This window comes from Gopherus flavomarginatus, chromosome 1 (assembly GCF_025201925.1).
Source record: "Gopherus flavomarginatus isolate rGopFla2 chromosome 1, rGopFla2.mat.asm, whole genome shotgun sequence".
NCBI classification, from domain to species: domain Eukaryota; kingdom Metazoa; phylum Chordata; order Testudines; family Testudinidae; genus Gopherus; species Gopherus flavomarginatus.
In genome coordinates, this window is record NC_066617.1 from 121,215,119 (window position 1) to 121,241,350 (window position 26,232).

The 26,232-nt window shown below is 40.1% G+C and overlaps 1 protein-coding gene across 9 annotated transcripts in view; it reads right to left on the bottom strand.

The window, feature by feature from the left end:
* The window catches only part of EPS8 (epidermal growth factor receptor pathway substrate 8), a 225,423-nt gene that overhangs the window by 20,446 nt on the left and 178,745 nt on the right, over window positions 1–26,232 (bottom strand). For 8 of the 9 annotated variants that reach the window (XM_050968357.1, XM_050968385.1, XM_050968349.1 and 5 more), the window contains 5 exons: window positions 25,623–25,771; window positions 22,903–23,086; window positions 19,089–19,222; window positions 15,541–15,652; window positions 13,017–13,160 (listed from right to left, as the gene is read on the bottom strand). In XM_050968357.1, coding sequence (XP_050824314.1) covers window positions 13,017–13,160; window positions 15,541–15,652; window positions 19,089–19,222; window positions 22,903–23,086; window positions 25,623–25,771 — 723 coding nt within the window. The remainder of the gene's footprint in view (window positions 1–13,016; window positions 13,161–15,540; window positions 15,653–19,088; window positions 19,223–22,902; window positions 23,087–25,622; window positions 25,772–26,232) is intronic. The other variant, XM_050968413.1, reaches the window with a different exon arrangement.

Below are 26,232 nucleotides of genomic sequence, written 5' to 3' on the forward strand. Positions count from 1 at the left end.
ATCAGATTCCTCTCAAACACAGTGACAGAGGGCACAGAACGGTGATATCTTTGTGCCAACATAAGCAGCTGAAGAGAAGCGATGCCAACAGTGCATCTGAAAAAGCCAACTGAGGCAGAAAACAAACTGTCAAAGTGGGAGCCCTGTTTAGTGCAAGCTGATACATTAAACCATAAAGAAACTGACAGTACTTTCAGGGCAGAGAAACTGTCGATAAGGCTTGTATGTAGAGAAGAGAGTCAAGGGAAAAAAAAAAGAGGCAAAGAAAACTGCAAACTGGATGGCAGTGCACACATCTGGATGCAGATAGCTGCATTCTATCAGTGCAGTCAGGGAAAAAGAACAGTACTTGTGGCACCTTAGAGACTAACAAATTTGCTTGAGCATAAGCTTTCGTGGGCTACAGCCCACTTCTTCGGATGTATAGAATGGAACATATATTGAGGAGATATATATACACATACAGAGAGCATGAAAAGGTAGGAGTTGTCTTACCAACTCTGAGAGGCCAATTAAGTAAAAGAAAAAAATTTCTGAAGTGATAATCAAGATAGCCCAGTACAGACAGTTTGATAAGAAGTGTGAAAATACTTACAAGGGGAGATAGATTCAATGTTTGTAATGGCTCAGCCATTCCCAATCCCTATTTAAGCCTAAATTGATTGTATCTAGTTTGCATATCAATTCCAGCTCAGCGGTTTCTCCTTGGAGTCTGTTTTTGAAGCTTTTCTGTTGCAGAATTGCCACCAGCAGGTCTGACATTGAATGACCAGACATTTAAGAATGCTTAAAACTACAATACCCACCTGCTGAAGTGAAAAAAACAGATTGACAGAGCCAGATGAGTACCCAGAAGTCACCTCCTACAAGACAGGCCCAACAAAGAAAATAACAGACCACCACTAGCTGTCACCTTCAGCCCCCAACTAAAACCTCTGCAGCGCATCATCAAAGATCTACAGCCTATCCTGAAAGATGATCCCTCACTCTCACAGATCTTGGGAAAACAGACCTGTCCTCACTTACAGACAACCCCCTAACCTGAAGCAAATACTCACCAGCAACCACACATCACTGAACAAAAACACTAACCCAGGAACCTATCCTTGCAACAAAGCCCGATGCCAACTCTGTCCATATATCTATTCAAGTGACATCATCATAGGACCTTGTCATAAACAGATAGTTAAGGGTTAATAGAACAGGAGTACTTCATGTCTCTTTTGACTGTAAAGGGTTAACAAGTTCAGTGAGCCTGGCTGTCACCTGACCAGAGGACCAATCAGGGGACAGGATACTTTCAAATCTTGAGGGAGGGAAGGCTTTGTGTGCGCTGTTAGAATTTGGTGGCTGTTCTCTCTGGGTTCTGAGAGTGACCAGACGTGCAACCAGGTTTCTCTCCAATCTCCCTGATACAGGTTCTTATAGATTCAAAATAGTAAGTACTAGGTAATAAGGCAAGTTAGGCTTATGTTTGTTTTCTTTATTTGCAAATGTGTATTTGGCTGGAAGGATTTTAATTTGTACTTGTATACTTAGGCTGGGAGGGTATTCCCAGTGTCTATAGCTGAAAGACCCTGTAATATATTCCATCTTAAATTTACAAAGATAATTTTTACTGTTTTTTTCCTTTCTTTAATTAAAAGCTTTTCTTATTTAAGAACCTGATTGTTTTTTTATTCTGGTGAGACCCCAGGGGACTGGGTCTGGATCCACCAGGGAATTGGTGGGGAGAAAGGAGGGAAGGGGGAGAGAGAGGTTATTTTCTCTCTGTGTTAGGATTACTTTCTCTCTCAGGAAGAGTCTGGGAGGGGGAGAGAGAAGGAGGGGGGAAGGTGGATTTTCCTCTCTGTTTTAAGATTCAAGGAGTTTGAATCACAGTGATCTTCCAGGGTAACCCAGGGAGGGGAAGCCTGGGAGAGGCAACAGTGAGGGAAAGGGTTTACTTTCCTTGTGTTAAGATCTAGAGGGACTGGGTCTTGGGGGTCCCCAGGCAAGGTTTTGGGGGGACCGGAGTGTACCAGGCACTGGAATTCCTGGTTGGCAGCAGCGCTACAAGTACTAAGCTGGTAATTGAGCTTAGAGGAATTCATGCTGGTACCCCATCTTTTGGACGCTAAGGTTCAGAGTGGGGAATTATACCATGACAGACCTAATCACATCAGCCACGCCATCAGGGGCTCGTTCACCTGCATATCTACAATGTGAAATATGCCATCATGTGCCAGCAATGCCCTTCTGCCATGTACATTGGCCAAACCGGACAGTCTCTACGCAAAAGAATTAATGGACACAAATCTGACATCAGGAATCCTAACACACAAAAACCAGTAAGAGAACACTAACCTGTCTGGTCATTCAATGACAGACCTGCGGGTGCCAATTCTGCAACAGAAAAGCTTCAAAAACAGACTCCAAGGAGAAACCGCTGAGCTGGAATTGATATGTAAACTAGATACAATCAATTTAGGCTTAAATAGGGATTGGGAATCGCTGAGCCATTACGAACATTGAATCTATCTCCCCTTGTAAGTATTTTCACACTTCTTATCAAACTGTCTGTACTGGGCTATCTTGATTATCACTTCAAAAGTTTTTTTCTTTTACTTAATTGGCCTCTCAGAGTTGGTAAGACAACTCCTACCTTTTCATGCTCTCTGTATGTGTATATATATCTCCTCAATATATGTTCCATTCTATGCATCCAAAGAAGTGGGCTGTAGCCCACGAAAGCTTATGCTCAAGCAAATTTGTTAGTCTCTAAGGTGCCACAAGGACTCCTGTTCTTTTTTGAGGATACAGACTAACACGGCTGCTACTCTGAAGCCTGTCAGGGAAAATATATACTCAGAGAAATGTTTTGCTTTAGGGAGAAATAGTTTGTGATAAAAATCTTGTGTGTACACACATCAACTTCTGTCCCAGGGGATCCATGGGTACTTTATTGAGATGACATATTGTCCAAATACACACACACACATACTCTCCTTCTCCCCATATGTGATTTAAATATATATATATATACACACACACACAGATACAAAATAAAATTGCTTTGCACTCTCAGACTACTAACCACCTCTGAGATGAAACATGGCAGCAGTATAACGGTGCATAGCAGCAATACATCAATATTTAGGGCAGGAAGTGAAGAACACGGCAGACACCTAGAGCTAGAGCGAGAATTTAGGTTGGGCAGTATTGGCCAGGATTGTCAAGATGAATTTCCCACTTCTTGAAAAAAAGTACTAAATGGGAAATGGAAGCACTCTCAGTAATCAGGACACACTTACATAACAGGACATCCCAACAAGAACACTTCTAACAGCAAAGTGTCCCCTTATAGCATAACAGAATAGGATCAGTATCCACTCAGATAGAAAAGTGGCATCTTCACAGTCACTAATAACCCATGTTCTGGCAACAAATTTAATAGAACACCATTTTATTAAGGAATAATATAAAGAGATACTAGCTCAGTTCAAAATGACGACATCTCTTTGGCCACTACCAAATGAGCACCTGGTATGTGTTTCCTTTTGTCACAGTACACTTCACAATCAACAGGGAAGTTAACAGTTGGCAATAGAGAAGTACATGGGTACCTAGAGCAGCTGGCAACAGACATGAATTTGGGGGCACAAATGCTCAGTGTCAGGGGGAACTCACAGAAAGCTATTAAGTCAATAGCTAAACAAAAAATAAGACTTGAAAGAAAGGCTTCATGGTACTTTCCAAGGAATGTAAAAGACATTTGTCCTAACAGAGCTCTACCTTGGTGCTCACATGCAAAAGCAAATAAAAAGATAGGTTCGTTGGTACATTTGCCTTCTCTTGTAAGGAGCCTCAGAATGACTGGTAAGAATTTAAAACATAACAGTTTCTTTAGGAAGTCATTAAGAAAAACACTAGAAAAATGAATGATACGAGTAAGTAACCAGTTTGCTTTAAAAGGTACCTTTGAATAGATACAAACAGCATCTATTCTTCATGGTTAAAAAAAACTCTTCAGGTGAGATCAGGGAGATATAGTATTATACTGATGCACAGTAAGCTTCTAAGTGTTTAGTAGCCTAACCATCTCTGATTCTAATTGTTTAAATGTGTGTTAGGGGGTTCTGAATGGAAAAAAGAACATTAAAATTTGTTCTCGCTGAAACTGTAATATTTGAGGCGATTTAACTAGAATTGTTAAAATGGAATCCAATTTACGAGTTTATAAAGCCAAAAGGTTTGGTAGCATAACTATATCTTCCAGCTAAAGTAAAACTAAGGGCTTGTCTCCACTTCCCAGTGGATCGACAATGCGGTGATCAATCCACCAGTGGTCAATTTAGCAGGTCTAGTGAAGACCCACTAAATTGACCGCGGATCGCTCTCCCGTCAACTCCAGTACTCCACCAGAATGAGAAGAGTAAAGGGAGTCGACGGGAGAGGGTCTCCTGTCAACACAGCGTAGTGTGGACCCCACGGTAAGTTGATCTAAGCTACGACAAGTTCAGTTATGCCACTAAAGTAACTCAAATTGCATAGTTTAGATCAACTTTCCCCCGTAATGTAGGCCTGCCTAAGGCAGATAAGGTTCATTGAGGGACCAGCTAAACCCAAGTAGGTGTGATCGATCCATGGCAGGCAGGGTTTTATTTCCACCACACCAGAGTGTTTGTATATGTGCACATGTTCTTAGATATTGAAACTAGTGGCCAGGATTGTGTCTCAATATATAGGCCAAGTCAGACATACTGCTGTTTTCCACAGGATTGCAATGGTTAGAGAGAAGTACTGAGGGATGAAAAAGGAATGGAGAGGGAAGAGACAGAATTCCCTAATTCAGGGGTCCCCAACATGGTGCCATGGGCGCCATGGCACCCGTGGGGGCATCTAAATGCGCCCGCGTCCTGGCCGGCGGTGGAGCATCCGCCAAAATGCAGCCGAATTTCTGCAGCATTTCGGCAGCGATGCTTCTCGATGACATTGCTTGTCGGTGGCAAGTGACGTCATCGAGAGGTGTCGCTGCTGAAACACTGCAGAAATTTGGCAGCATTTCGGTGGGTGCTCCACCGCCGCCACAGTCCTTCATCTGGCGGGTGCGGACCACTGCCCTAATGCTTTGCTCTGTTTGTTAATGAACAAACTTTGGTTTTAAGAAGAATGTTCTGTCACTGGCTACTGAAGTGCAAGTGACAAAACCCAGTTGGACCTGCTGGGTAATGATGGTTGACATATAGGCTACTGTAGCCTAGAACCCAGTCTAAGAATGGTGTAATTGTGAAATTCCACCCTAAGACAGGTAGGAGCATGAGGCCTGGCACCTGAGGGTGTGCTCTCAGAGACCAAAAATGGGAGAGGGGTGCAGCTAGCTCTATAATCATGACAAATCCCGAATAAGCTCAAACACTCCTACAGCATTTGAATTTTTCTTTGGAGATCTCCCTTTTAATACTGACCAAGCCCAACTCTGTTATGGTTTACTCCTGGGGGAAATTCTGCATCACTGCACATGCACAGAATTCAAGTCCCCTGCATTTTCTGTCTCCTCCCCCACAGAAAATACATTCTGCTGGAGGGAAGCTGCAGTTATGCCTTTAGCCCACCAGGTGCCAGAATATAGGGCAGCCAGCTCATTGGCCAGAGCAGGAAGAGAGGCTGCAGTCCTCATAGCCCCTGCCCCTGGCACCAGGTGAGGAGGCATGCGATATGGGGAGGGAACAGAGTGAGGCACACAGTTCTGCTGGAGGGTCACATACACTGGGCTCAGAAGGGCTGGTGGGGGGCTGAATGGGAGTGGGGGTGCAGGGCCACATAGGGGCAAGGGTAGCTGGGATACATGGGCACAGGGCAGAGGGTGCATAAGGTCAGGGATTTGCAGAGGGGAGGTGCAGGGACACTTGGGGAAAAGAGTAGAGAGGGGGTGCAGGGACATGCAGACGGGCAGATGTGCCTGACTGAATGAGAGAAGCTAGGAGTCAGCCATGGAGTGGTTCCTAACTCCCTAACAATCCCTCTCCTGCAAAAAAACCCTGTTTCATACTTCTCCCACCCACACCCAACAACCCTCCAGGTTCACTCCAGGGCTCCTACCTAGCAATTACTCCTCTCTACCTCAGCTCCTCTGTTACCCCTGACTCCCCCTAGCCATTGCACTGCTTTTGTGGTGTGCAAAACTACGTTTTGTATTGTAGTTTAAATAAATTATTACTCAAAATTCTGTATTAATATGCCTAATAAGGAATCTATTTGACAAAAAACATTTCCTGAATCTTTTTTTGTTGTCTGTATTGTTACAGATATACTTGTTCACAGGTATCTTTGAATTATTTTGGTAATTTATTTCAACTGGTGTGATACTATTGTGTTGTTTTGATAAATAATATATGCAAAATTTTAAATATTGTCCACATAATTTTTAATTTTTTGGCACAGAATTCCCTCTGGAGTAATAACTGCAATATAGGAGAAGTGAAAGCATCTACCTAATATACAGCATATTTTAATTGATTTCTAACTGACAAAGTCTGTTAAGTGCTTTGCAATTCTTCAGAATTGCAAATGGCATAAAAATGTGTAATTGTCAACACTAAATTCCTTGAAGATCCTGGGGGTATTTCCTGTGTCAACCACCAATCTTACACATGTACCTTTGGTAAATTTTATCATTGCTTTATTCTAGATCATTTCTCAAGATATTAAACACCACCATATCTAACAGCAGCCCTTGAGGAATCCCAGTGGCTTTCTGAGTTCAACTGTACAACACAATCAATCAATTAGAGCTGGACACATTTTTTGGCTGAAACTTTTTTTGGGGGGTGAAAAATGAAGATTCAGTAATACTGAAACAGGAGATCACAGTCAACCTGGAAAGGCATATCAAGTATGGTTCCGCAGGGATTGGTCCTGGTCTGGTTCTGTTCAATATCTTCACCAATGATTCAGATAATGCCAAAGAGAGTACACTTATAAAGTTTGAGGACATTACTAAGCTGGGAGGGGTTGGGTGCTTAGGAGGACAAGATTAAAATTCAAAATGATCTGGACAAACTGGAGAAATGGCCTGAAATAGGATGAAATTCCATAAGGACAATGCAAATTATTCCATTTAGGAAGGAACAATTTGTTGTACACATAAAAAATGGGAAATGACTGCCTAGGAAGGAGTACTGCAGAAAGATCTAGGGGCTATAGTAAATCACAAGCTAAATATGGGTCAACAGTGTAACACTATTGAAAAAACAGTGAACTCCATTCTGGGATATATTAGCAGGAATGTTGCAAGCCAAGACAAGTAGTTTTTCTGCTCTACTCCACGTTGATAAGGTCTCAGCTGGAGTATTGTGTCCTATCCCGGGTACCACATTTCAGGAAAGATGTGGACAAATTAGAGAAAGTCCAAAGAAGAGCAACAAAAATGACTGAAGGTCTAGAAAACCTGACCTATGAGGAAAGATTGAAAAAATTGGGTTTGTTTAGTCTGGAGAAGAGAAGATAGACATAATAGTTTTCAAGTACATAAAAATGTGTTACAAGGAGGAGGGTGAAAAATTGTTCTTGCTAACCTCTGAGGATAGGACAAGAAGCAATGGGCTGGAATTGAAGCAAAGGTGATGTAAGTTGGACATTAGGAAAAACCTCCCAACTATAAGGAGGTTAAGGGGGCAGGACTAGATGATCTACTCAGGTCCCTCCCAGTCCTATACATCTATGACTCTATGAAAAAAGTTTTGTGAATTGCATCCATTTTGACAATTGTTCATGTAAAAAAAATTCCAAAACAGTCAAAATGAAAAACCAATTATTTTCTGAAGAAAATATTTTTATTTTTTGGTTCAAAATGACTATTTATTTGAAAATGTAATGTAAATGTATTTAAAATATTAAAACACTCGATGTAATGAAACATTTTGTTCAACCAGAAATTTTATTTAAAAAAAAAAATTCAACTAGCTGAAAATAAAAAAAAAATACATTGGCTTTGGTTAGACCCAAAATAATTTTCCTCATGCCCCCAGTTATTTGGAATTTCCAGTAAAGCAAAAAATGTGTTCTACATATAGCTCTACATTCAATTGCTTCATTGGATTAGAGTAATCTCTAACAATTTGCAAAAAATATGGATAGCCTATATTTGCATATAACTATCTAAGGACCTCTCTCATTCACCACAGCACAGACTTGCAAAGGGTTAAAAAAGAAATGGGCTTGGGGTTAAAGCAGTGGGCTGGAAATCAGGATGTCAAAGTTCAATTCCCAGTTCTTTCACCAAATTCCTTGGTGACATTTGTCAAGTCATTTCAGCTCCTTTGTATAAAATATTCAAAAGGTCCCTGAGTCACTTGGGCACTAATTCCTATTTTCACAAGTGGCTGAGGACCCTAAATCTCATTGAGTCAAATTTTGCCCTCTGTGCCTGAACTCATCTATAAAATGGGTATAATACTCCTCTGCCTCACAGGGCCGTATCCACCATGTCATACAACTTTTTAATCAAATCTCTCAATTTTACTTTTTGAAAAAATAATAAAATGCACAATTATTGTATCTACTATATTTCCACCGGAAATGTTATTACTAAAAGAAGGGAAATGATTAGATTGCATGGCAAATTATGAATATGCATAATGTATTATTTATCTGACATCAGTCAAAATATCTTTGCTGCTCCACAGTAACAAACGCACATTAAATAGCTAAAATCGTAAGAGGCTATGACAACAAGTCACAATAGCATAAAATCCATACACAAGAACCAGTGTGTCACACTGAAAGATCTAAAAGAAAATGTTACTATTTTAGTATTTTGAATGTCTTTGTTTAGTACACCTCTACCCCGATATAACATGACCTGATATAACATGAATTCGGATATAATGTGGTAAAGCAGTACTCCGCTGAGGGTGGGTGGGGGCTGCGTACGCCAGTGGATCAAAGCAAGTTCGATATAATGCGGTTTCACCTATAACGCGGTAAGATTTTTTGGCTCCCGAGGACAGCGTTATATCAGAGTAGAGGTGTAGTTTGAAATTCCACAGTTCATACTAGACTAGAGGGGAGAGCATTCCACAGACCTTGGGCTGCAGAAGTAGACTGGGCTAGTGGCTCGCCTATCTTGTAAGTCTGCTGCATCGATCACCATCTCCAAAGGCACCAAGGACTCACTATCAGGTAACTATCTTGGACCAGTCCATGAAGAGGTTTAAGAGTTCAATCCAAAATTTAACTCAGTGTGTACTGACAGAGGTCACCAGCAGAGCAAACACAGCTGCAGGTAAGCAAAAGGCTCTCTTGCATATATTAAAGTAATTAAGTGCAATCATTAATGCCCTAGTTCAGGGGTGAGCAACCTGTGGCTCCAGAGATGCATATGGCTTTTTGGCTGCCTGTTTGTGGGCAGCTGTTTTCTGAGGGGCTGCAAGGCACAGGCTCTGGCCAGGAGGCGCTTACCACAGCAGGGCTCTGGCCCCATGCCGCTCCTGGAAGCAGCTGGCTGCTGGCATGTCTCCCGGTGCCCCTTGGGAGGAGGGGGGGGCAGCAACCGCAAGCACTGCCCCCATAGTTCCCATTGGCTGGAAATCAATGTGAGGGCAGTGCTGAGGGCAGAGGCAGCGCTCAGAGTTGCCTCCCCGCTCACCAGGGCCACAGAGAGATGTGCTACAGAGATGCTTCCGGGAGCAGCATGGGGCCACAGCATGCAGGCAGGCAGCCTGCCTGCCTGAGCCCTGCAGCGCTGCCAGCTGAGAGCTGCCTGTGGTAAGTGCCTCCCAGCCAGAGCCTGCATCCCGTCCTGTTTATATTCAAATGGCAGAAGTCGCGTTAAAAGTATTGGTGAGTAGCAATAACAGTAATATGTTCAATTATTATTAGTTGATAAATTCTAACTCTACAAGTAGCTTTGTATGTGATGGTCAGAGACAAAACAAAAAAAAATGGCTCTTCTTCTTTGAAGGGTTGCCGACCCCTGCCCTACCTATTCACCTCTCCAAGAGAGGGTTTACATCTGGACAAAAATCATAAGAAAAATGAGTTTGACAGTCTCAGTGGGGCCTTAATGCCTTAGCACCAGGAAGTGGATTTTCCCTGCTGTCACGTTTGCTTTGCAGACCACCAGGGACACATTAAATGAATAGACAAATAAATAACTACATCAAAAATGCCCACAGCATTCGTCACATCTGACAGGCCCCCATGCATGCCAGTGCTAACGCAGAAGTTGTGTTTGAAAGCATGGAGAAGCCTGCTCAGCACTTGGGTGCACTGGAACTGGTTGTACAGAAGCCAGTGCTCACACCATTCACATTCAGAGAAGACAAAAGAAGGTTATGGCGCCAGTCTGGGACTCAGGAGGTCCAGGTTCAATTCCCTGCTCTCCCAAAGACTTCCTGGGGGATCTTTAGGAAGTCACTTAGTCTCTCTGTGCCTCATCTCTCCCTTAGTAAAATGGGGATAATAGCACTTCCATACTTCACAGGCTAAACATATTAAAAACAGTGAGGTGCACAGATGCTATGTTAATATGGGCCATATTAATACCTGACAGAAAAGGCTCAGGAGCACTTAAGTTTATAATCTTCAACAGGAAATAGAAGGTGACATTAGTAACTAGTACCTGGGTTTGTAAAGACCTTCCTCATTCAGGACTATAAATCTAGGCAACAGTTTGTAATGCACTGAATCGCAGGTGATTTTTTAGATAACATTATAAATTATGGTACTGCCAAATGTAATTTGCCTCAGAGACCAAACGTTCGGATGACGACTATTTAGTGATTATTTTAAAATGATCAAACAACAATAATGAGCAAAGTACAGCTTGCAGCTGCCTGGGGAACGTTTTCTTTGTGCATTATTTCCTGTACTGTTGCTTTTTTATTTTTAGTATGTACAGTTGTATACGATTTGGACTTATCTGGCATTGGCCACTGTTGGAAGAGAGGATACTGGGCTAGATGGACCTTCGGTCTGACCTAGTATGGCTGTTCTTATGTTTCAAATATAGGTTCTTTCTTTTGGGTTACATAGCCACCAGCTGCATCGACAAATCAAGCAACAGGCTGAAGATAAGGAACGGAACAATTAGGGTGAATAAAAGAAAATTCCCTGCGAGATCTAGAATAGCTTCATAAGGGAAGTGGTGCATTTGGATTATTTCAAACTGGACAAAGCAGAAGTACAATGAACTGTTGGGAATAATCCACAATGGTAAGGGGGTGGAAGGACTATGGCATTAAAGATCATTATTACACATTTCTAATTTCTATGATTCTGTGAAATTAGTGAAAACACAAACTTCTATTTTTTGATATTGTTTCATTATTTCATGAAATCCTCCAAAATCTGGAGTGAATCATGCAAAACGTTTTAAGAACTTCTACTAAACAATGTCCCGACAAGACCTGCTTAATTTTTTTTGGTAAGTAGCTCCAAAACAAACAAACTGAAAACACATGCACTTGAGTAAGAAAAAAATAAAAAAAAAAAACAAAAAAAAAGATCTTTAAACAGAGTTTGAAAAACACTACACATACATGCTTCATTTCACACAGAAGAAAACAGAATTTATTCAGAGGAAGAGCTCGAATGTTACTGGAAAACAGCTAGTGAGAGGCAAATTTCATAAAAGACCTGATTCACAGTCCAATGAGCTCAATGGAAAGACTCCCATTCACTTATATGGACTACTGATCAGGCCCAAGTTCAAGTAAGTGCTCAAACTTTTGGATACTTATCCAAAAGTACTTTATCTGAACTGACTGGGTTTTCAATACTAGCCAGGAAATATTACGAGACTAATTTCACAAGACATGCTCAGGTATCCCTAGTCAGGCCAGAAATAGCATAGAAGGCTGCACTTTCTTTTGCATGATGTATGTGGACAGCACCTAGCAGCAGAGCCTTGATTAGGACCTCTAGATGCCTCTGCAATACAAACACTGAACAATAATAGAAGAGCATTTCTATTTCGAATTGGAAACTAGAAAGCAGAGGTGCAAGGAAATGAATGATGGGGAACAAGGTTAACCACAAAGTTTCAGTTCAAGTTTGGTTTGCATTTTGGATCAAAGTTTGGTTCAGGGGCAGAGTTGGGAATTCTGCTTTATCTTAACTGGCATGCCCATCTCTAGAACCAACACAGTAGAAAGAAAAAAAACAAGCTCTCAAAAAACATGGTATCTCCAGCTAAATGAGTGCTGTTGGCCTGTTACGACAGTGTAAAAAAATGTATTTGGCTCTTATCCTGCAAAACCTTATTCACATGAGTAATTATATGGATGTAAAGAACCCTTGTAATTTACCATTGCAGTATTGATTGTGCTCTGTGTATATAACAAGCAGATAAAATACTTCAACATACCATTATGTAAAAGAAAAACAAAATTAGGCCAAATGCTTTGAGACAAGCATCAGGGCAAATTTTTCTGTTGGTGCTCTGGGGCTATCGCTGAGAAATGATTGCTCCATAAATTCAATCAGCAAACACATGATTCCATGGCACCCACAGAATCACACAGAGGTCTACACCTATTCACTTATAAATGCCAAAACTGTGAGAATTAGCTATTACAGACTAATAGATATACATACAACACGCAAAAAGGACAGAAACTAAAGGATACACTAAAATTCACTCTCTGAGAGGGAATTAAGTTAACCCTACCTTAAATAATTCAAACTCCTTCTTTGGCATCAACAGCTATCAACATATGAAAGGTATTTGCAATTAAAATAAATGTACAACATACATATTGGGTTACAAATATTTGATGTCTGTCAATCAGAAAACAGAAGCAGAAGATTCAAAGCAAAAGATTTGACCTATTACAAATTCTGTCAATATTATTTTTATTTTAGACTCTATGTAACAAAGAAATAAAATTTAACTTATATAGAGCAATGGGAATTTTGAGGTTGCAATAGAATTTACAGATTTCTGTTACTGTTCCAAGTCCTGCTTTGAACCACCTTACCCTACTCCATCATTAAAACTATAAATGGATTTTTTTCTAAGGAACAAAGGATACCTGTATGGTGTGACTGTATGCAGGTTCAGAATGTCCTAAACCAGGTTCCTGAGGTCGCAGTGGATCCAAGATGTTATTTGGCACAAACCCTGCAAGGCCACTTTTATTTTGAACTTTCCACCATTGTTTTCTGTCATCGAGGATCTGAAAACATTTGAAACAACAATAAGTCAGGTTAAAAGGTTGAATGACATTTATATCAGGCTTGTTTTGAGGCTTGCGCAGCAACACTTAAAGCAAAGCCCCGTCATTGCCAGGATCTGGTCCAGCACCTGTCAATTGTTCAGTCAGATTTAGTTCCTTCCTCATCATATGCCTTTGCTCCCTCCCCACTTTCCATGATCCCCATTTCCTTTTTTATTATATTGATTGCAATCACTGGAGGAAGGGCACAAATTTTCTACTGCCGTTTCTAACTGTGTCTGTCTCAGGTCAACCTGATTCATGACAATAAAAAATTAACCTGTACACCAGATTTTGCTTAGGACAGATCATCACAGAAGTGCACAAACTGTTTGGTGACCTCTACACTGACATAATAAGAACTAATCTAACCAAATCAAATCTTAGATGCATCCCAGTCAACAGACAGGGAGTGGCCCAAACATACTGAACAAACATTATCTGAAATCTTCCCAGTTAGCTGATTCATTAATATAGAAATACATTGTTTACTGCCTCTAAACAGTCCGTGTTTCTAATGCACGTCTGACCAGTAATTATACAAGAAAAATGACATTGAAGGTTTTTTTTTTAATCTTGTCTATAATTGATCTTTAAGATTTAATAGTGGGCAAGTGCATTTTTAATGTAATTCACTTGCTTCCTCCAGTTCACCCACTCTTTCTGAGCTAACTAGAAGACTTTTTTGTCTCCTTTTTGGTTTTATTTGGGGATGTTGTGATTGTATTTATGGAACGTTGGGTGCCGGGTAACTGGGGATTTCTGGTGTGGGAACTTACTGAATTATGCTGCCTTTTAATAATTAAGTTAAGCTTGAGATACATTATCCCTCATGCTCAATTCAGCTAAATAATTATTCTAATCTCCACAGGAGACAATAAATAAGACTTCCTACCAGTACAGAAATCAAATGCTTCCACCACAGTCAATAGTCGAGAACACTTTAGAAATACAAATAATTGATTATAGTGCCAAGACACAGCTCTTATTGATGCCTCAAAGGAATCACTGTAGACCCCCCCCTTTGTATCACCATAATTAATATTTGCATTTAGTGGTTTAACTCAGGATTCAGGTGCTAATGTAGCTGGCACTATACTTACAGGTATAAATACACAGTTCCTCCCCCAAAGATCTTATAGCCTAACTAGTGATCTATAAAGGCAGGAGGGAGATCGACATAAATAAAAAAAGAATATTTGATTAAGTGCAATTTTTTAAAATTATATATTATGAAGTACCAACCATCTCTTTCTGTCCCTCAATAGCTGCAGTTATACTTGAAGCTAGGGGTGTGATTCCCAGCTTGAATGGACACACTCTTGCTAGCTCTAGCTGAGCTCATTTGTGAACAACAGTAGCGTAGCTACGGCAGTACAGGCATCCTCAAGTGGTGGCATGGGCTCACTGTCCTGAGTAACAGTAGGTTTGTATTTGGGTGGCTAGCCCACGCTGCTGCTTGCTGCTGCCCATGCTACTGGGGCTACACCACTATTTGTGAGCTCACACAGGTAGGTCTACTCAAACTGGGAATCACACCCGCCAGCTCCAAGTTTAGAGATAGCCCATAAGGGCTTGGTTTCTTTGAGGCAGTTAGCAGAGGTGGGATGTGGAAGAGGAAAAAAGAGGAGTGATCTTACAGATCAGTTCAGATGGGGCATTCCCCATGTAAGGGGCATAGTGGAAGTAAGCAGAGAGATATGTGTGAGAAGGTGAGACACCCTTAAAGGTGAACGTATGCATTCTAAACTGCTGGCCAAGGATATCAATAACCCAAGGATATCATGACATTTTGGAAAGGTAAACAGTTGGAGAGACAGCATTGCTCCAAGAATAGGGAACTGGGCTAGTAGTCAGAGGACCCAGGTCTGACTCTGCCACTGCTATGCAAGAGCTCAGGCAAGAACTTTATCTCTCTGTGCCTCTGTTTCTCCTTCCTCCCCTCGCCCCCCTTGTTGCCTGGATTGTCTATTTAAATTATAATCTCTCCAAGGGAGAGACTGTCCCTCGCTATGTGTATGAACAATGACTGGAAGGATGAGGGCTCTAGGCTCTCTTGTTATACAAAGATTATTAGTATTAAAACTCATATGGCAGAAGGCTGTGAAATCCCAACCAATTATTAAAGATGAGGTCTATAGCAACAAGTGGTAGGTCAGCATGGAATCCCCATGCATCTTGACTAAGATACAAGGCAAAATAATAGAACTTTCCATATTCCTACAGAAGAATTCAGATGAGCATGTCAGAAGTCATCACCCAAAACCTTCACATTGCCCACAGAGACGATGCCCTCAGTTCTGGGAAGTATTAGAAATTTCATTTCTGTGTACTACATTACCTCTAAAATATCATCCTTCAAGACAGAAAGTTCACTGTGGTTTCTTGCCACAAAGTCATACTTGGATCTGGCATATCTCTTGGGCTGTGCCTTACTGTGTGCTTCATAATTTCTACAAAGCAAACAACCCAACCATTATTCTGCTAGACTTGCAAGAGAAGCAAGCAATTTAAAAAATAAAACATTTAAGCAAGCTGTATCCTGCTAATCTATTTTAGGGCACTTTACTGCCATAGAATTTACCAATGCACAGTACAATCACCCATTACAACATTAAAGAGCCAGCAAAAGACAAAGTATTAACTGAGTTTCATAGACATCAAGAGTTGGTAACAATGGTTAGCTCAGAACTTGCAGTAAGTACTGTAATAATTTAGAGATTAGCAGATGTCATTGCATTAAGATAAATCAAATGCATGCATCAGATTTATAGCTGTATTCCTGTAAAAGATTATACTGGATTTAATTGTCTTGTGTAATAAAGCAAACTGATATATTGGGAAAGGTTTACAATTTGTAGTAATTTACAAAGCATCTTATTTGCTTAAAGAGAGACTGCACTCTCTAGAGTGCATCACAATTTACATTTCAAATCAATTGTTTGTAATGCCTCAGTGACTGCAGACAGAATGAATGATTTTCAGCATTAAATCCAATCAAACTAAATTGCAAATGTCAAAAATTGTCCACCACAGGTAAATTTCCTTATTTGTCCATAAGACTGCACATAAACTAATAGCCCAGAGTCATTACCTCAAGCAAGAATTTAAAATGTCTTATGAGCAGGTAAAGGTAAGATTCATATAAAACTTAGTGGGATGAAGAATACAGAGTACAGCACTCTCGTTTCATGAGGAAAGATCTGTCCAGGTTCCTTTTGGAAAGTGAGCTAGTTGGTTCTCAGCTGTACAACCAAGTCTTTGAGGTCAAAAGCTTCCCCCCCCCAAAAGCATCTAAAAGAAACAAAAGCAATATGCACCTAAAGCAAATGACATGCACATCAAAACCACCGTGTAGAAGAGTTCATGAACTAGTGGATAATGTAAACAGTAAACAAATAATGATTTTGAAATGCTGGACGTAACGTCACACCATGGAGAGGTGAATGAATTTTTGCGGTTGGCGGTTCACTGATTGTAACTACTGATCCCAAGCACATCCTTGAGTACTCCAGTAGTTACCTAGCTATTTTTGGCTGTGGAGAACTGTCTCATTTTACTTGAAGAGCAGAACAAAGGCATAGTCATAATTAGATTGTAAATCTATATATAGGTTTGAAAGAAAAAACAATACACTGAAAGCAATTAGCACATGTGAGGGAGGAAAGGGAAAACATGATATGAACAATGTTCATACCCAAAACCATAATTAAGTCATTACAAAGTCAAAGGAGAGGATAGCAATATCAGTTTTGCCTATTTTGTACTCACTTTTAAACCACTTTATTGGTTTATGCAGTTTCTGATTGCCTTCTTGCCATTTCAATGAATGACTAATACCCTCCTGATGGTCCTTACACATTTTTGTGCTGCCTTTTCAAACTCATCCCACTGTTTGCAGTTTCTAACCCTCGCTCCAATTACTCTCCCAATAGAAAAAAAATCCAGGTGGGATTTTCAAAAGCTTTCAGTACAGCTTTAACTCTGCTCCTGTTGAAACCAGTGGTGAATTTCCTAGAGCAGAGAGAGGCCAGTGAAAATCCCACCTTTCAAATCCAGCACCAGGATCCTCCCAGTCTACTTATGCTTGATTATTCTCTGTGAAACCTGCCCACTGCACATGCACCTTCACTGCTGCTCCACCACATTACCAATTAGATACGATGCTGCATTTTCCGATGTAGGCTGCAACTGGTTGCAAAGCTTTCTCAGATATTATGTTACAAATGTTGGTGCAAAAAATGAGCTTATTTTATTTTAGGAAAGCACAATCAAGCACAAGCAGACTGGGAGGCTCCTGGAGCTGGATTTACACGTATGCTGAAACACCACACAACTTTATTAGAAAGCATATTCACTAGTCCTCCTGTGTCAGAGTGATGATGTAAACCAGGCATCCAAGGTGTCCATTACTGATACACCCTGAGATCAAAAGGCAACTGCCTTCCACCACCCAAGCAGTATGCATCAGTCGCCTCCCGTTACACACCCTAGCCCGTTAGTGAATGGCTCATTCAATTTAAGCGTCCTTCTCCCTTTCTCTCTCTCTCTCTCTCCTTTTTCTTTTTTTTTTAAATTGGCTATTACATGGAACCCTTCTTTGTTAAAGAAGTTTATAGCAGCAGTTTGTGGTCCAGCAGCCAATATCAACTCACCTTCCATTACAAAAACTAACTTTGAAGTGTTGAAAAATTACCAATTTAGCTTCTATCAATAAAAAGCGAGTTAAAAGTGCTTGAGAATATGCAACCTGCAACTGAAATGGGCAGTTTGTTTTCTTCTTCTCCAGGCCACCCTTCTCCCTAACCCCTTCCACTTAAACTCTCACATCTCTCCACAATTGCTTCAACACAATTTTGAAATCAACTAGTTAACACAACAGTTATAAGGACTTTACCAGCCTCCCCCTCTCACCCCTCCCACATAGCTAAGACCTTGTCTACACAGGAAAATGGTATCAAATATATCATATAGTTGTACCAGTACAATCTCTACTGTGTACGCATTTTTATTCTGGAGAAGATTGACTTTTTTCAGTTTAGCTTAAACTTCTTCCCAAGTAACATGAGCTAAACCAAAAATAATGCACTTTTATAGAGGAATGAGTGTCTACATTGGACCAGTATAACTATATTTGTTTAAATTTACACCTTCACTTGTAGCAGTATAACCTTCCCATACAGACACGGCCTAACTGGAGAACCCAACATCACATATCCAAGGTGCTGATTCAGTGGATCTGATCATAATCTACTCAGACAAAGCTGAAGAGATGAGAAGGGAATAGCTCCTTTGTGCAAAAACACTCCCTTACACTGTGCTTGGTCTCCACTTGCTACAATTTCAGAGCTGCATGTGTAATTCCACAACGAGCACAGGGAAAAGAAAGATTTGATTCCTATTCTAAACATGGGTGTTAAGAATCAAAACTAGGGGTGGGGTGGGGGAGCAACAAAAAATTCCAAGGAATGGCAAAGCAATTCTTTGTATTTCCAAACAGAGTAAATGTCATTCTACATTTGGAAACAAACCAGAAATACGTTTTGTTAAGTCCGTGTTAAAAGATCCTGTGTTCTGATTCAGCCTGATAATGCTCAAAATCCCACTTCCATTAATTTATTGCTTTTGACAGAAGCACCCATTTAACAGTGTGTATAAAGAGGACTTTAAATGGGTGCTCGTGCAGAGAGTACTCTAAAGGAGCTTTATATAATCAGCACTAAACAAAGCCAAGCCAAGCACTGTATTACAGGGAGGACTGTCTCCTTTTGGAAATGACGCACACTCTCGACATAGAAATAGAAGAATAAACAGAGACACCTCCACCCTAATAGCGATAAATTGGTACAGTTATCCACAGCTCTATACACGATGTCCATTCAATGTTACCTATCTACATGTCGGCTAACAGTTTGTTTAAAGGCAGCAACAGCTGCCCCCTGGTCCGGCAGAGGCCCTCTTTTGTAAACTGTGTTACTGAATGCATACCCATCAGATGGAGGATAGTCTGGGACACTGGGGTGCTGGAAGACAGAAAACAAAAAGGATTAACGTCATACACAAAGACAGCCATAGTTATTTAACTGATTACAGCAACATCATCTGACACCTGTAAGTTCTCTGTCAGCATTTACATTCCCTTGTTCTCTGGCATTTGTTATTCTGCCATGAAAATTTAATAATTTGTGCATTTTTAATACATGAGCAAAGAAATCAGAAGCACAAGAATAAAAAATTTGCATCCCTAACTCAACCTATTGCATGAATAGTGCAGCTGATATTCTGCATCAAGACTGTTCTTTGGTATAAAATCCACATTATCACTTAAACATCCCTACAGCAGCTGAATTTTATAAACTGTGACTGGATATATCTTAACAAAACAAGCCACATCAGGCTTTAAGCCTTTTTTCTGGTTGTAGACATTCTAACTCAGATAAACTATACACAATGATGAGTATGTATATGGAATAAGAGCTACTCAGTAACATTACCTTATTTTAGGAGTATACAATCTTATTCTCTATGGCCCCAGTTCTGCCACCCTTACATTGAGTAATACCTTGCTCTGTAAGTATCCTAATGAAGTCAGTGGAGCTGTGTAGACAGAAAGTACTATTCAACGAGAGCAGGGGTGGCGGTTTCAGGATTTAAATAAATCATAGTTTAATGTGAATGTGTCAACAGCACATAGAAATATTAAAATCTTTGTTGAAGATTGAAAAGTACATTTAGAGGGCCTAGAAGGCCTTCTTGAATGGCTGCCACTGCATACATGCCAATAACCCACTGTACATGCAATGACAATATTTTTAATGTTGTTAATATAATTATAACACCACCCAGTTCCAAAAAGCAGAGCTATAGGCTAAGGAGTTAATTTCTGGGGATTATTACATGTAGGCAGTTAAAGCCACTTATTCTAGGCCTCCCTTCCTCCCGCTATCATCAAAACATAGGGGAAAATAATACGGCACTGATAAAGTAGCAGAGTCTAGTGAATTGAGAACAGACTTGTGAACCAGGAGCTAGCAAAAATCTGAGCCTGGCTCTGATTGTTACTCGTTGGGTGACTTTGGGCAATTCACATACCCTGTCTGTGCCTCAGTTTTGTGCATCTGATAAATGCCTCACAATACCCCTCTGAAGTATTATCACCACCAAAATTAGAAAACGTCTGGAGTAACAGCAGTATTACAACCTCCTAGAAACACCATACTTGTTTATAGTACGTATGGAAGAAACAACTGTGAAGGAGTAAGTCACCTTAGTTCACACACACAATTATTTGCATTGTGGTGGCCCCCATGAACTCTAATCAAACTGGTTCCCCTCTGTGCTCCATGCTCCATAAAGGCAAAGTAAAACCATCCTTGCCTCCAAAAGCTCACAATCCAAGGAAAAGAGCCTAACAGCACAGCAACAATCAAACAAATCTACAGTGTTTTCATCATAGTTTCTCCTTTGAAATAATTATTGTTGAACTGACTGCACATTCAACCCCATTCAATGGAAAGACAGTGTATACAACTGTATCTTAAAATTCAGGGATGGGAAATATTCTCATTAATCAATCTCTGATCTACGTTGCTAGACACCAAATCAATCTCTAGTTGTAAAGGTAAGGAACCGTAACCATGGGAGCAGCAAGCATATCATTATTTAACACTGGGTAGTATTTCTTTTTGAAAAAGGATGCCCTGTAGGAAGAAAGGGACCCCAGGAGGACGAGGTCTGAGCTGTGTTATGCTGGTACCTGACTGACACTGGATCACAGTGTCAGTGATTGTTAATAGGATCTCTTGTCATGAAAAGGGGGAAATCTCACATACTGCCTCAATTACCAGCTGACTACCTGCTGAAAGTGACATAACATGAATAAAAATGGGTGCACTTCAGGGAGATACCAACAGGAAAATACACATTTTCACCATCATCTCTCATCTGATTTTGCTCTTTGGCTATTGTCAAGTATAACCATACAGCAAAACAGATGACTGGTAATTAAGGCAGCATTTAGGTATCACCTTTTATATTGTCTTTATAATACACACAAATAACATTTTGACCTTCATACATCGTTCATCTGAGGACCCTAAAGCACTTAATATTTATGAAGTCTCACAACACCTCTGTGAGACAGGTATTATGAGAGTGATGCTACCAGTGAGGAAGCCAAGGTATAGCAAGTTTAAATGATTTGCCCTAGACCACACAGTGATTCAGTGGCAGCCAGAAATTGAGGAGTTCAGCCTCAGTGTTGCAAGCTTCTTTATAACAAGTTTATTTCTTTTTTTCTAATCAACCAACCAATTACCAATCAAAACGTCATAGGAGTTTAAAGGAGTGCAATCAACTTAAAAATCACACTTCTATCTGGAATATTTTTTAACTTAATACAACTACAAACGATACCTCTGATGATTATGACTAAAAGATTAGAAGACACAGTTCTCTGTTTTCTCAGGTTGTTTATTTTGCACTTTCACACAGAAAACAAGGAGAGAAAAGCATTAAATTAAAAAAGGAAAGTCTGATTTTAAAACAACAAAAAAAACACCAGAAGGACTCAAGGGCAGTTTAGATATTGGGGAAATAGTCAGGCGGTGTTCAAAATAAGTGAATGGGAAACACGTATGACTTCTTCAGGAGACTGTGTCATTTGGGATACTTCTTATCCTATCTTGTTCATCTCCCTGACTGCTCCCCTGGACATCCATACCTTTATGTATAGGCATCTCTGCCACAAAAACATTTGCCAACCAACAATGTATCAGCATTTCTTAAGAAAGCAGTATTCATTTTAAATATATACAACAGACGTAAGGGCCCCAGAGACAGCAAAAGGATTGATTTAACCTATAAAACCCTAAATGATAACTACATCTTTTTACATACTGGAAAATGCCTTTTCAACAAGCAAAACCAGCCAAAAACTGGGGTTTTTTTTGTTTGTTTTTTTTTAAATTCCCATAAAGAAACCCTGAAAAATTCCAGGAAAATGATGAATACAAACAAATGTTTGTTTTCTTGAAAACTCTTCTTGCAAAATAAAGGACATTTCCCGACCAAATCCCAATTAAACATTGAGGGGCTGATGGTAGGGGACTCTCCCTAAAAGCCCTTTCACTCTGGAGTACATGTCCATCCTTGGTTCCCCAGAGCTCAGATTTGCGAACCTTATGAATGGGCCCATCTGTTTATTAAGAGTTTGAAAGGGAACCAAAGGGATGGGAGTGGGTGTTCATGAGCCTGAATCTTTTAGTGGGCAAATATAGTTATCTTACACACACAGATTACTGTATTACATAATATTGTGTCACTTTGAGAGAGCTATAGGAGTTGAGCACATGTATCTGAGAGAAAAAAGGACTCTTTAGATCCTGGACTCCACTTCCAATTTAAGACTGTAGCAAAAAACTCCATTGAGTTCAATGGAACCATGATAAGACCCTATATTTTAGCCACTGCACGAGCCCAGCTTTTACCTGTTGTACAGGCTAAATCTAGAGCAATGCTACTGACTTCACTGGAGTTATTCCCAACTTACACTGTGACAATGACATTAGAATCTAGCTCCACGTGCTCTTCATTAGCAGCACCACCATTACACAGTGCAACTCTTAAGACGGTATCGTTCATGGAGTGAACAGTTGGTCTGGTCTCCCACCTACTTCACAAAATACTGCAGCAATTAACCTACCTCAGCTGACATTCTTTTCATTTCCTGTTTCCGTTGGTGCTCTGCAACATTTGCCACAGACTCAGCCAACTGATTAAGTTCCTGCTCATTTGGAGCTCCCATGAAACTCAGCAAAGGAGGCTCCCAACCATTTCTGAAGCGTGGAATATAGGGTGGAATAAACTGATCTTTGGGCCAGTCCACTCTGTATAAAGAAGGCAGAGGCATATATCAAGATCTGCACAAGTTATTTTCAATAGTCAATCCTGCAGGTTCTCATGAAATGCTTTGCAATTGTTTACTCATGAGGAACTTCTAATTACAGAGAAGGAAGCATTATTTACTGAGGATATCTATGTTCCCCCTTTACATAGCACAGAGAGACTGTCTCTGCCCCTAGGATCTTCCAACATCAGGCTAGATCATACAAGTTCAGATGCAATGCGAAAGATGGATAGCAGGAGGACCAATCTCAAAGCAGCATGGGATTGGTTTTATCTTTTGAAAACAAAAGTATTACAATACCCTTCTGTCTGGGGAGTTAATATGCATAGGGTTCACAGGAGATGCATGCTTTAAAATGAAATCTGCCAAGCAAACAGAGGCTGACAAGCAACAGGGACTTAGCTAAAACTAGGAAGAAGAAAGCCATAATAGCAATTTCTTTTGTCACACAAAAAATTATTATTAATAATAAAACCCCACACCGACAAGAGTAAATGTAATCACTACTTTTGCAGAACTGAAGTTTGATACAGATTCCTTTTTTTGAAATACCGTATTATTCCTTAGAGATCCACTGACTTTCACCATCTGAATTCACCGTATCTCAAGGAGTTTTTCACGGTGTTCTGTGCCTATGTACTATATATAAAAAACACTGTCTTGCAGTTTGAATTATTGCCTCTTAAAGGAGAAATGGGCCCCAGGAATGCACTTTATAGTTTCCTTTAATGTTTCTCATTATGGGCATTGCTGGAAATGATGAAGGTGACAAATGCTATCAAACCAGTTGCAGGAGCAGCTAGTATTTCACAGGACACTGGCATGTCAATGTTAACTTAGAGCTGATCAGCAGACTCTGGGTTTTTAACGATCATCTTGTTGATTAGTGGCACAGTACAGCTAAGCTGCCCAGCACAGTAGCACAACAGAAACATGGGGCCAGTCCCACCATTATTTCTAAGGTTCAAAGCTTGCCTGCCCTTCATTTACATTCCTGTATTCCTCCCAAACCATCACCGCATATTGCTCTTTGAATTAAATTATTGCCTTTTTTAGGGAACTGGATGGCACAGAGGATTCACAACAGGATAATGAGTTCTATTATTTATGTCACTAGTTCAGTTCCAGCATAGGGTTCTGACCAATCAAAATAATCCCTTTTCCTGAAGTTCCAGTGAAGTCAATGGATCTCTGCAAGGATTGACATGGCTTTGCTGGATCAGGGCCTAGGTCAGTAATGACTGGAAGTTGTTCTTTGGCAGCAAAAGGAGTTTGATTTGCTCAGTCCAGTTCCTATCAAACCAGGAGCAAAACAAAACAAAAAAGCACCATCTCAGCTGGCACCTCTATTAGCAGTCTCAGTAAAAGGGCCAAAGGAAGAATAGGCTTGGAGATTCTTGCCCCTAATGATAGTCCACTTCAAGAAAGCAGGGTACCATGATGAACTTTGCACTACCAAAGCCTGTGCTCTTTCTATTCTGTGGATATTCATCAGCTAATCTGTGGCCTTCAGATTCCAGAGCAGTTAATGCAGCAGTTTTTACCAGTAATAAATTCAGTCTTTTTTAATTACGTAGATTGAGGGTTAGTCATTTGATCTGCTCTCTGAGGGGGTGGATGGACACATTTCTGACGCAAGCCCTAACCCCCTTTTTGATCATCACCATAACCTCAAAGGGCCACAGGCTTAAGAGATACTTGATTCATCCCAGCTTTTTTAGAAGTTCTGTTTGCAAGGCTTTTATGTAAGCCCAAGACCATAAAAGTAATTAGATAAAACTGTTATATTTATATACACTACAGTTCAACAGCAACATGCATGAAAAGGTCACATTTTTTATGAGTCCCTAACCATAAGCACAGCTGAATCTATTATTTCACAATTTAGGATCCCTTAAGGGTAGATCTTCAGTCTTCAGTGCGATTCAATCATTCACTCAATGACACTTTGTAAGAAAAAGATTAAATTTTTTAAGGACTATAAAGATGCTTCAGAGGCATTAAAAATCATTGCAAGTCTCTGCTTTTAATAATCTGTGGGATGTTCAAAGTACAAATTGATTTTTAATTCTATTTATATAATTTTGTTGTAGTTGTTGTTACTAAATGCTGCACTACCCTTGAAATAGATATTTAATTGAATCCAGCTGGTTGATGACCAAATGACGATAGAAGGAGAAAAAAAATGGAAAGGACCATTCAGAAAAAAGGTGGGCAAGAGAATATGTAATTCAGCCCCATCCTTCCAATATCACAGACAGAATAAAATCAATGTTTGTAATTGTCCCCATTCTTCCAACACGTCCTTTCATATTCTTAAAGGGCCCAGTTCAACTCCCATTGAGCTCTATGGGAATCTTTCCACTGACTTTAATTGGAGTTGGATCAGGCTCAAAGCAAGCAAAAATGTAGACTACTAAAGGGGAGTTTGCTTCCTTGGTCAATACAGACTATGATAATAAATCCAAATATATATTCAAAGATCATCTATAAAATCAGCAAAGATATTTTCATACCTGGCTTTGGTCCATGTGTCACCTAATGACATCCATAGTTGTCCTTCCTCATTACTGATAGTGTAACGCAAGAAATCTATGGTATCCTTTGTTAGGAGAGGGCTGAGTACCGTACCAGCGAGCTCTGGACCTCCAGTTGCCTGCACCACCTAAATCAAGTTTTTTTTTTTTAAAGGACTATTTATTCTATTGAGGGGTAACAGAGAATCAGTTCTAATAATAAACCATGTAAAATGTAAAGCAGGAAGAATTCTAGGCACCCACTCTATTGGTGGCTTTTGCCTGATACAAGACCAAAGTCTGATCTACACACAAAGTTATACCATTTAATTAAGAGCTTGCATACAGAAGGCAGTAGTGTACACCTAGAGCACTTTGATGTAGTCCTATTTGATGGGACTACATCAAGTGCATCTGGGAACATTTACTGCACACCATGGGGATTTAAAGAGTGATATGTTGGAGCGCTCTACAATTTACACACCTCTGATTCCCACTATGTACACAAGCTCAACATCTGTATAAAACCACACCTTTTAGTCAAACCAGTTCAATTTTGTGTGCAGACACTCTTACATCTGTTTAAACTGGCTCATATAGTTGAGCTTGT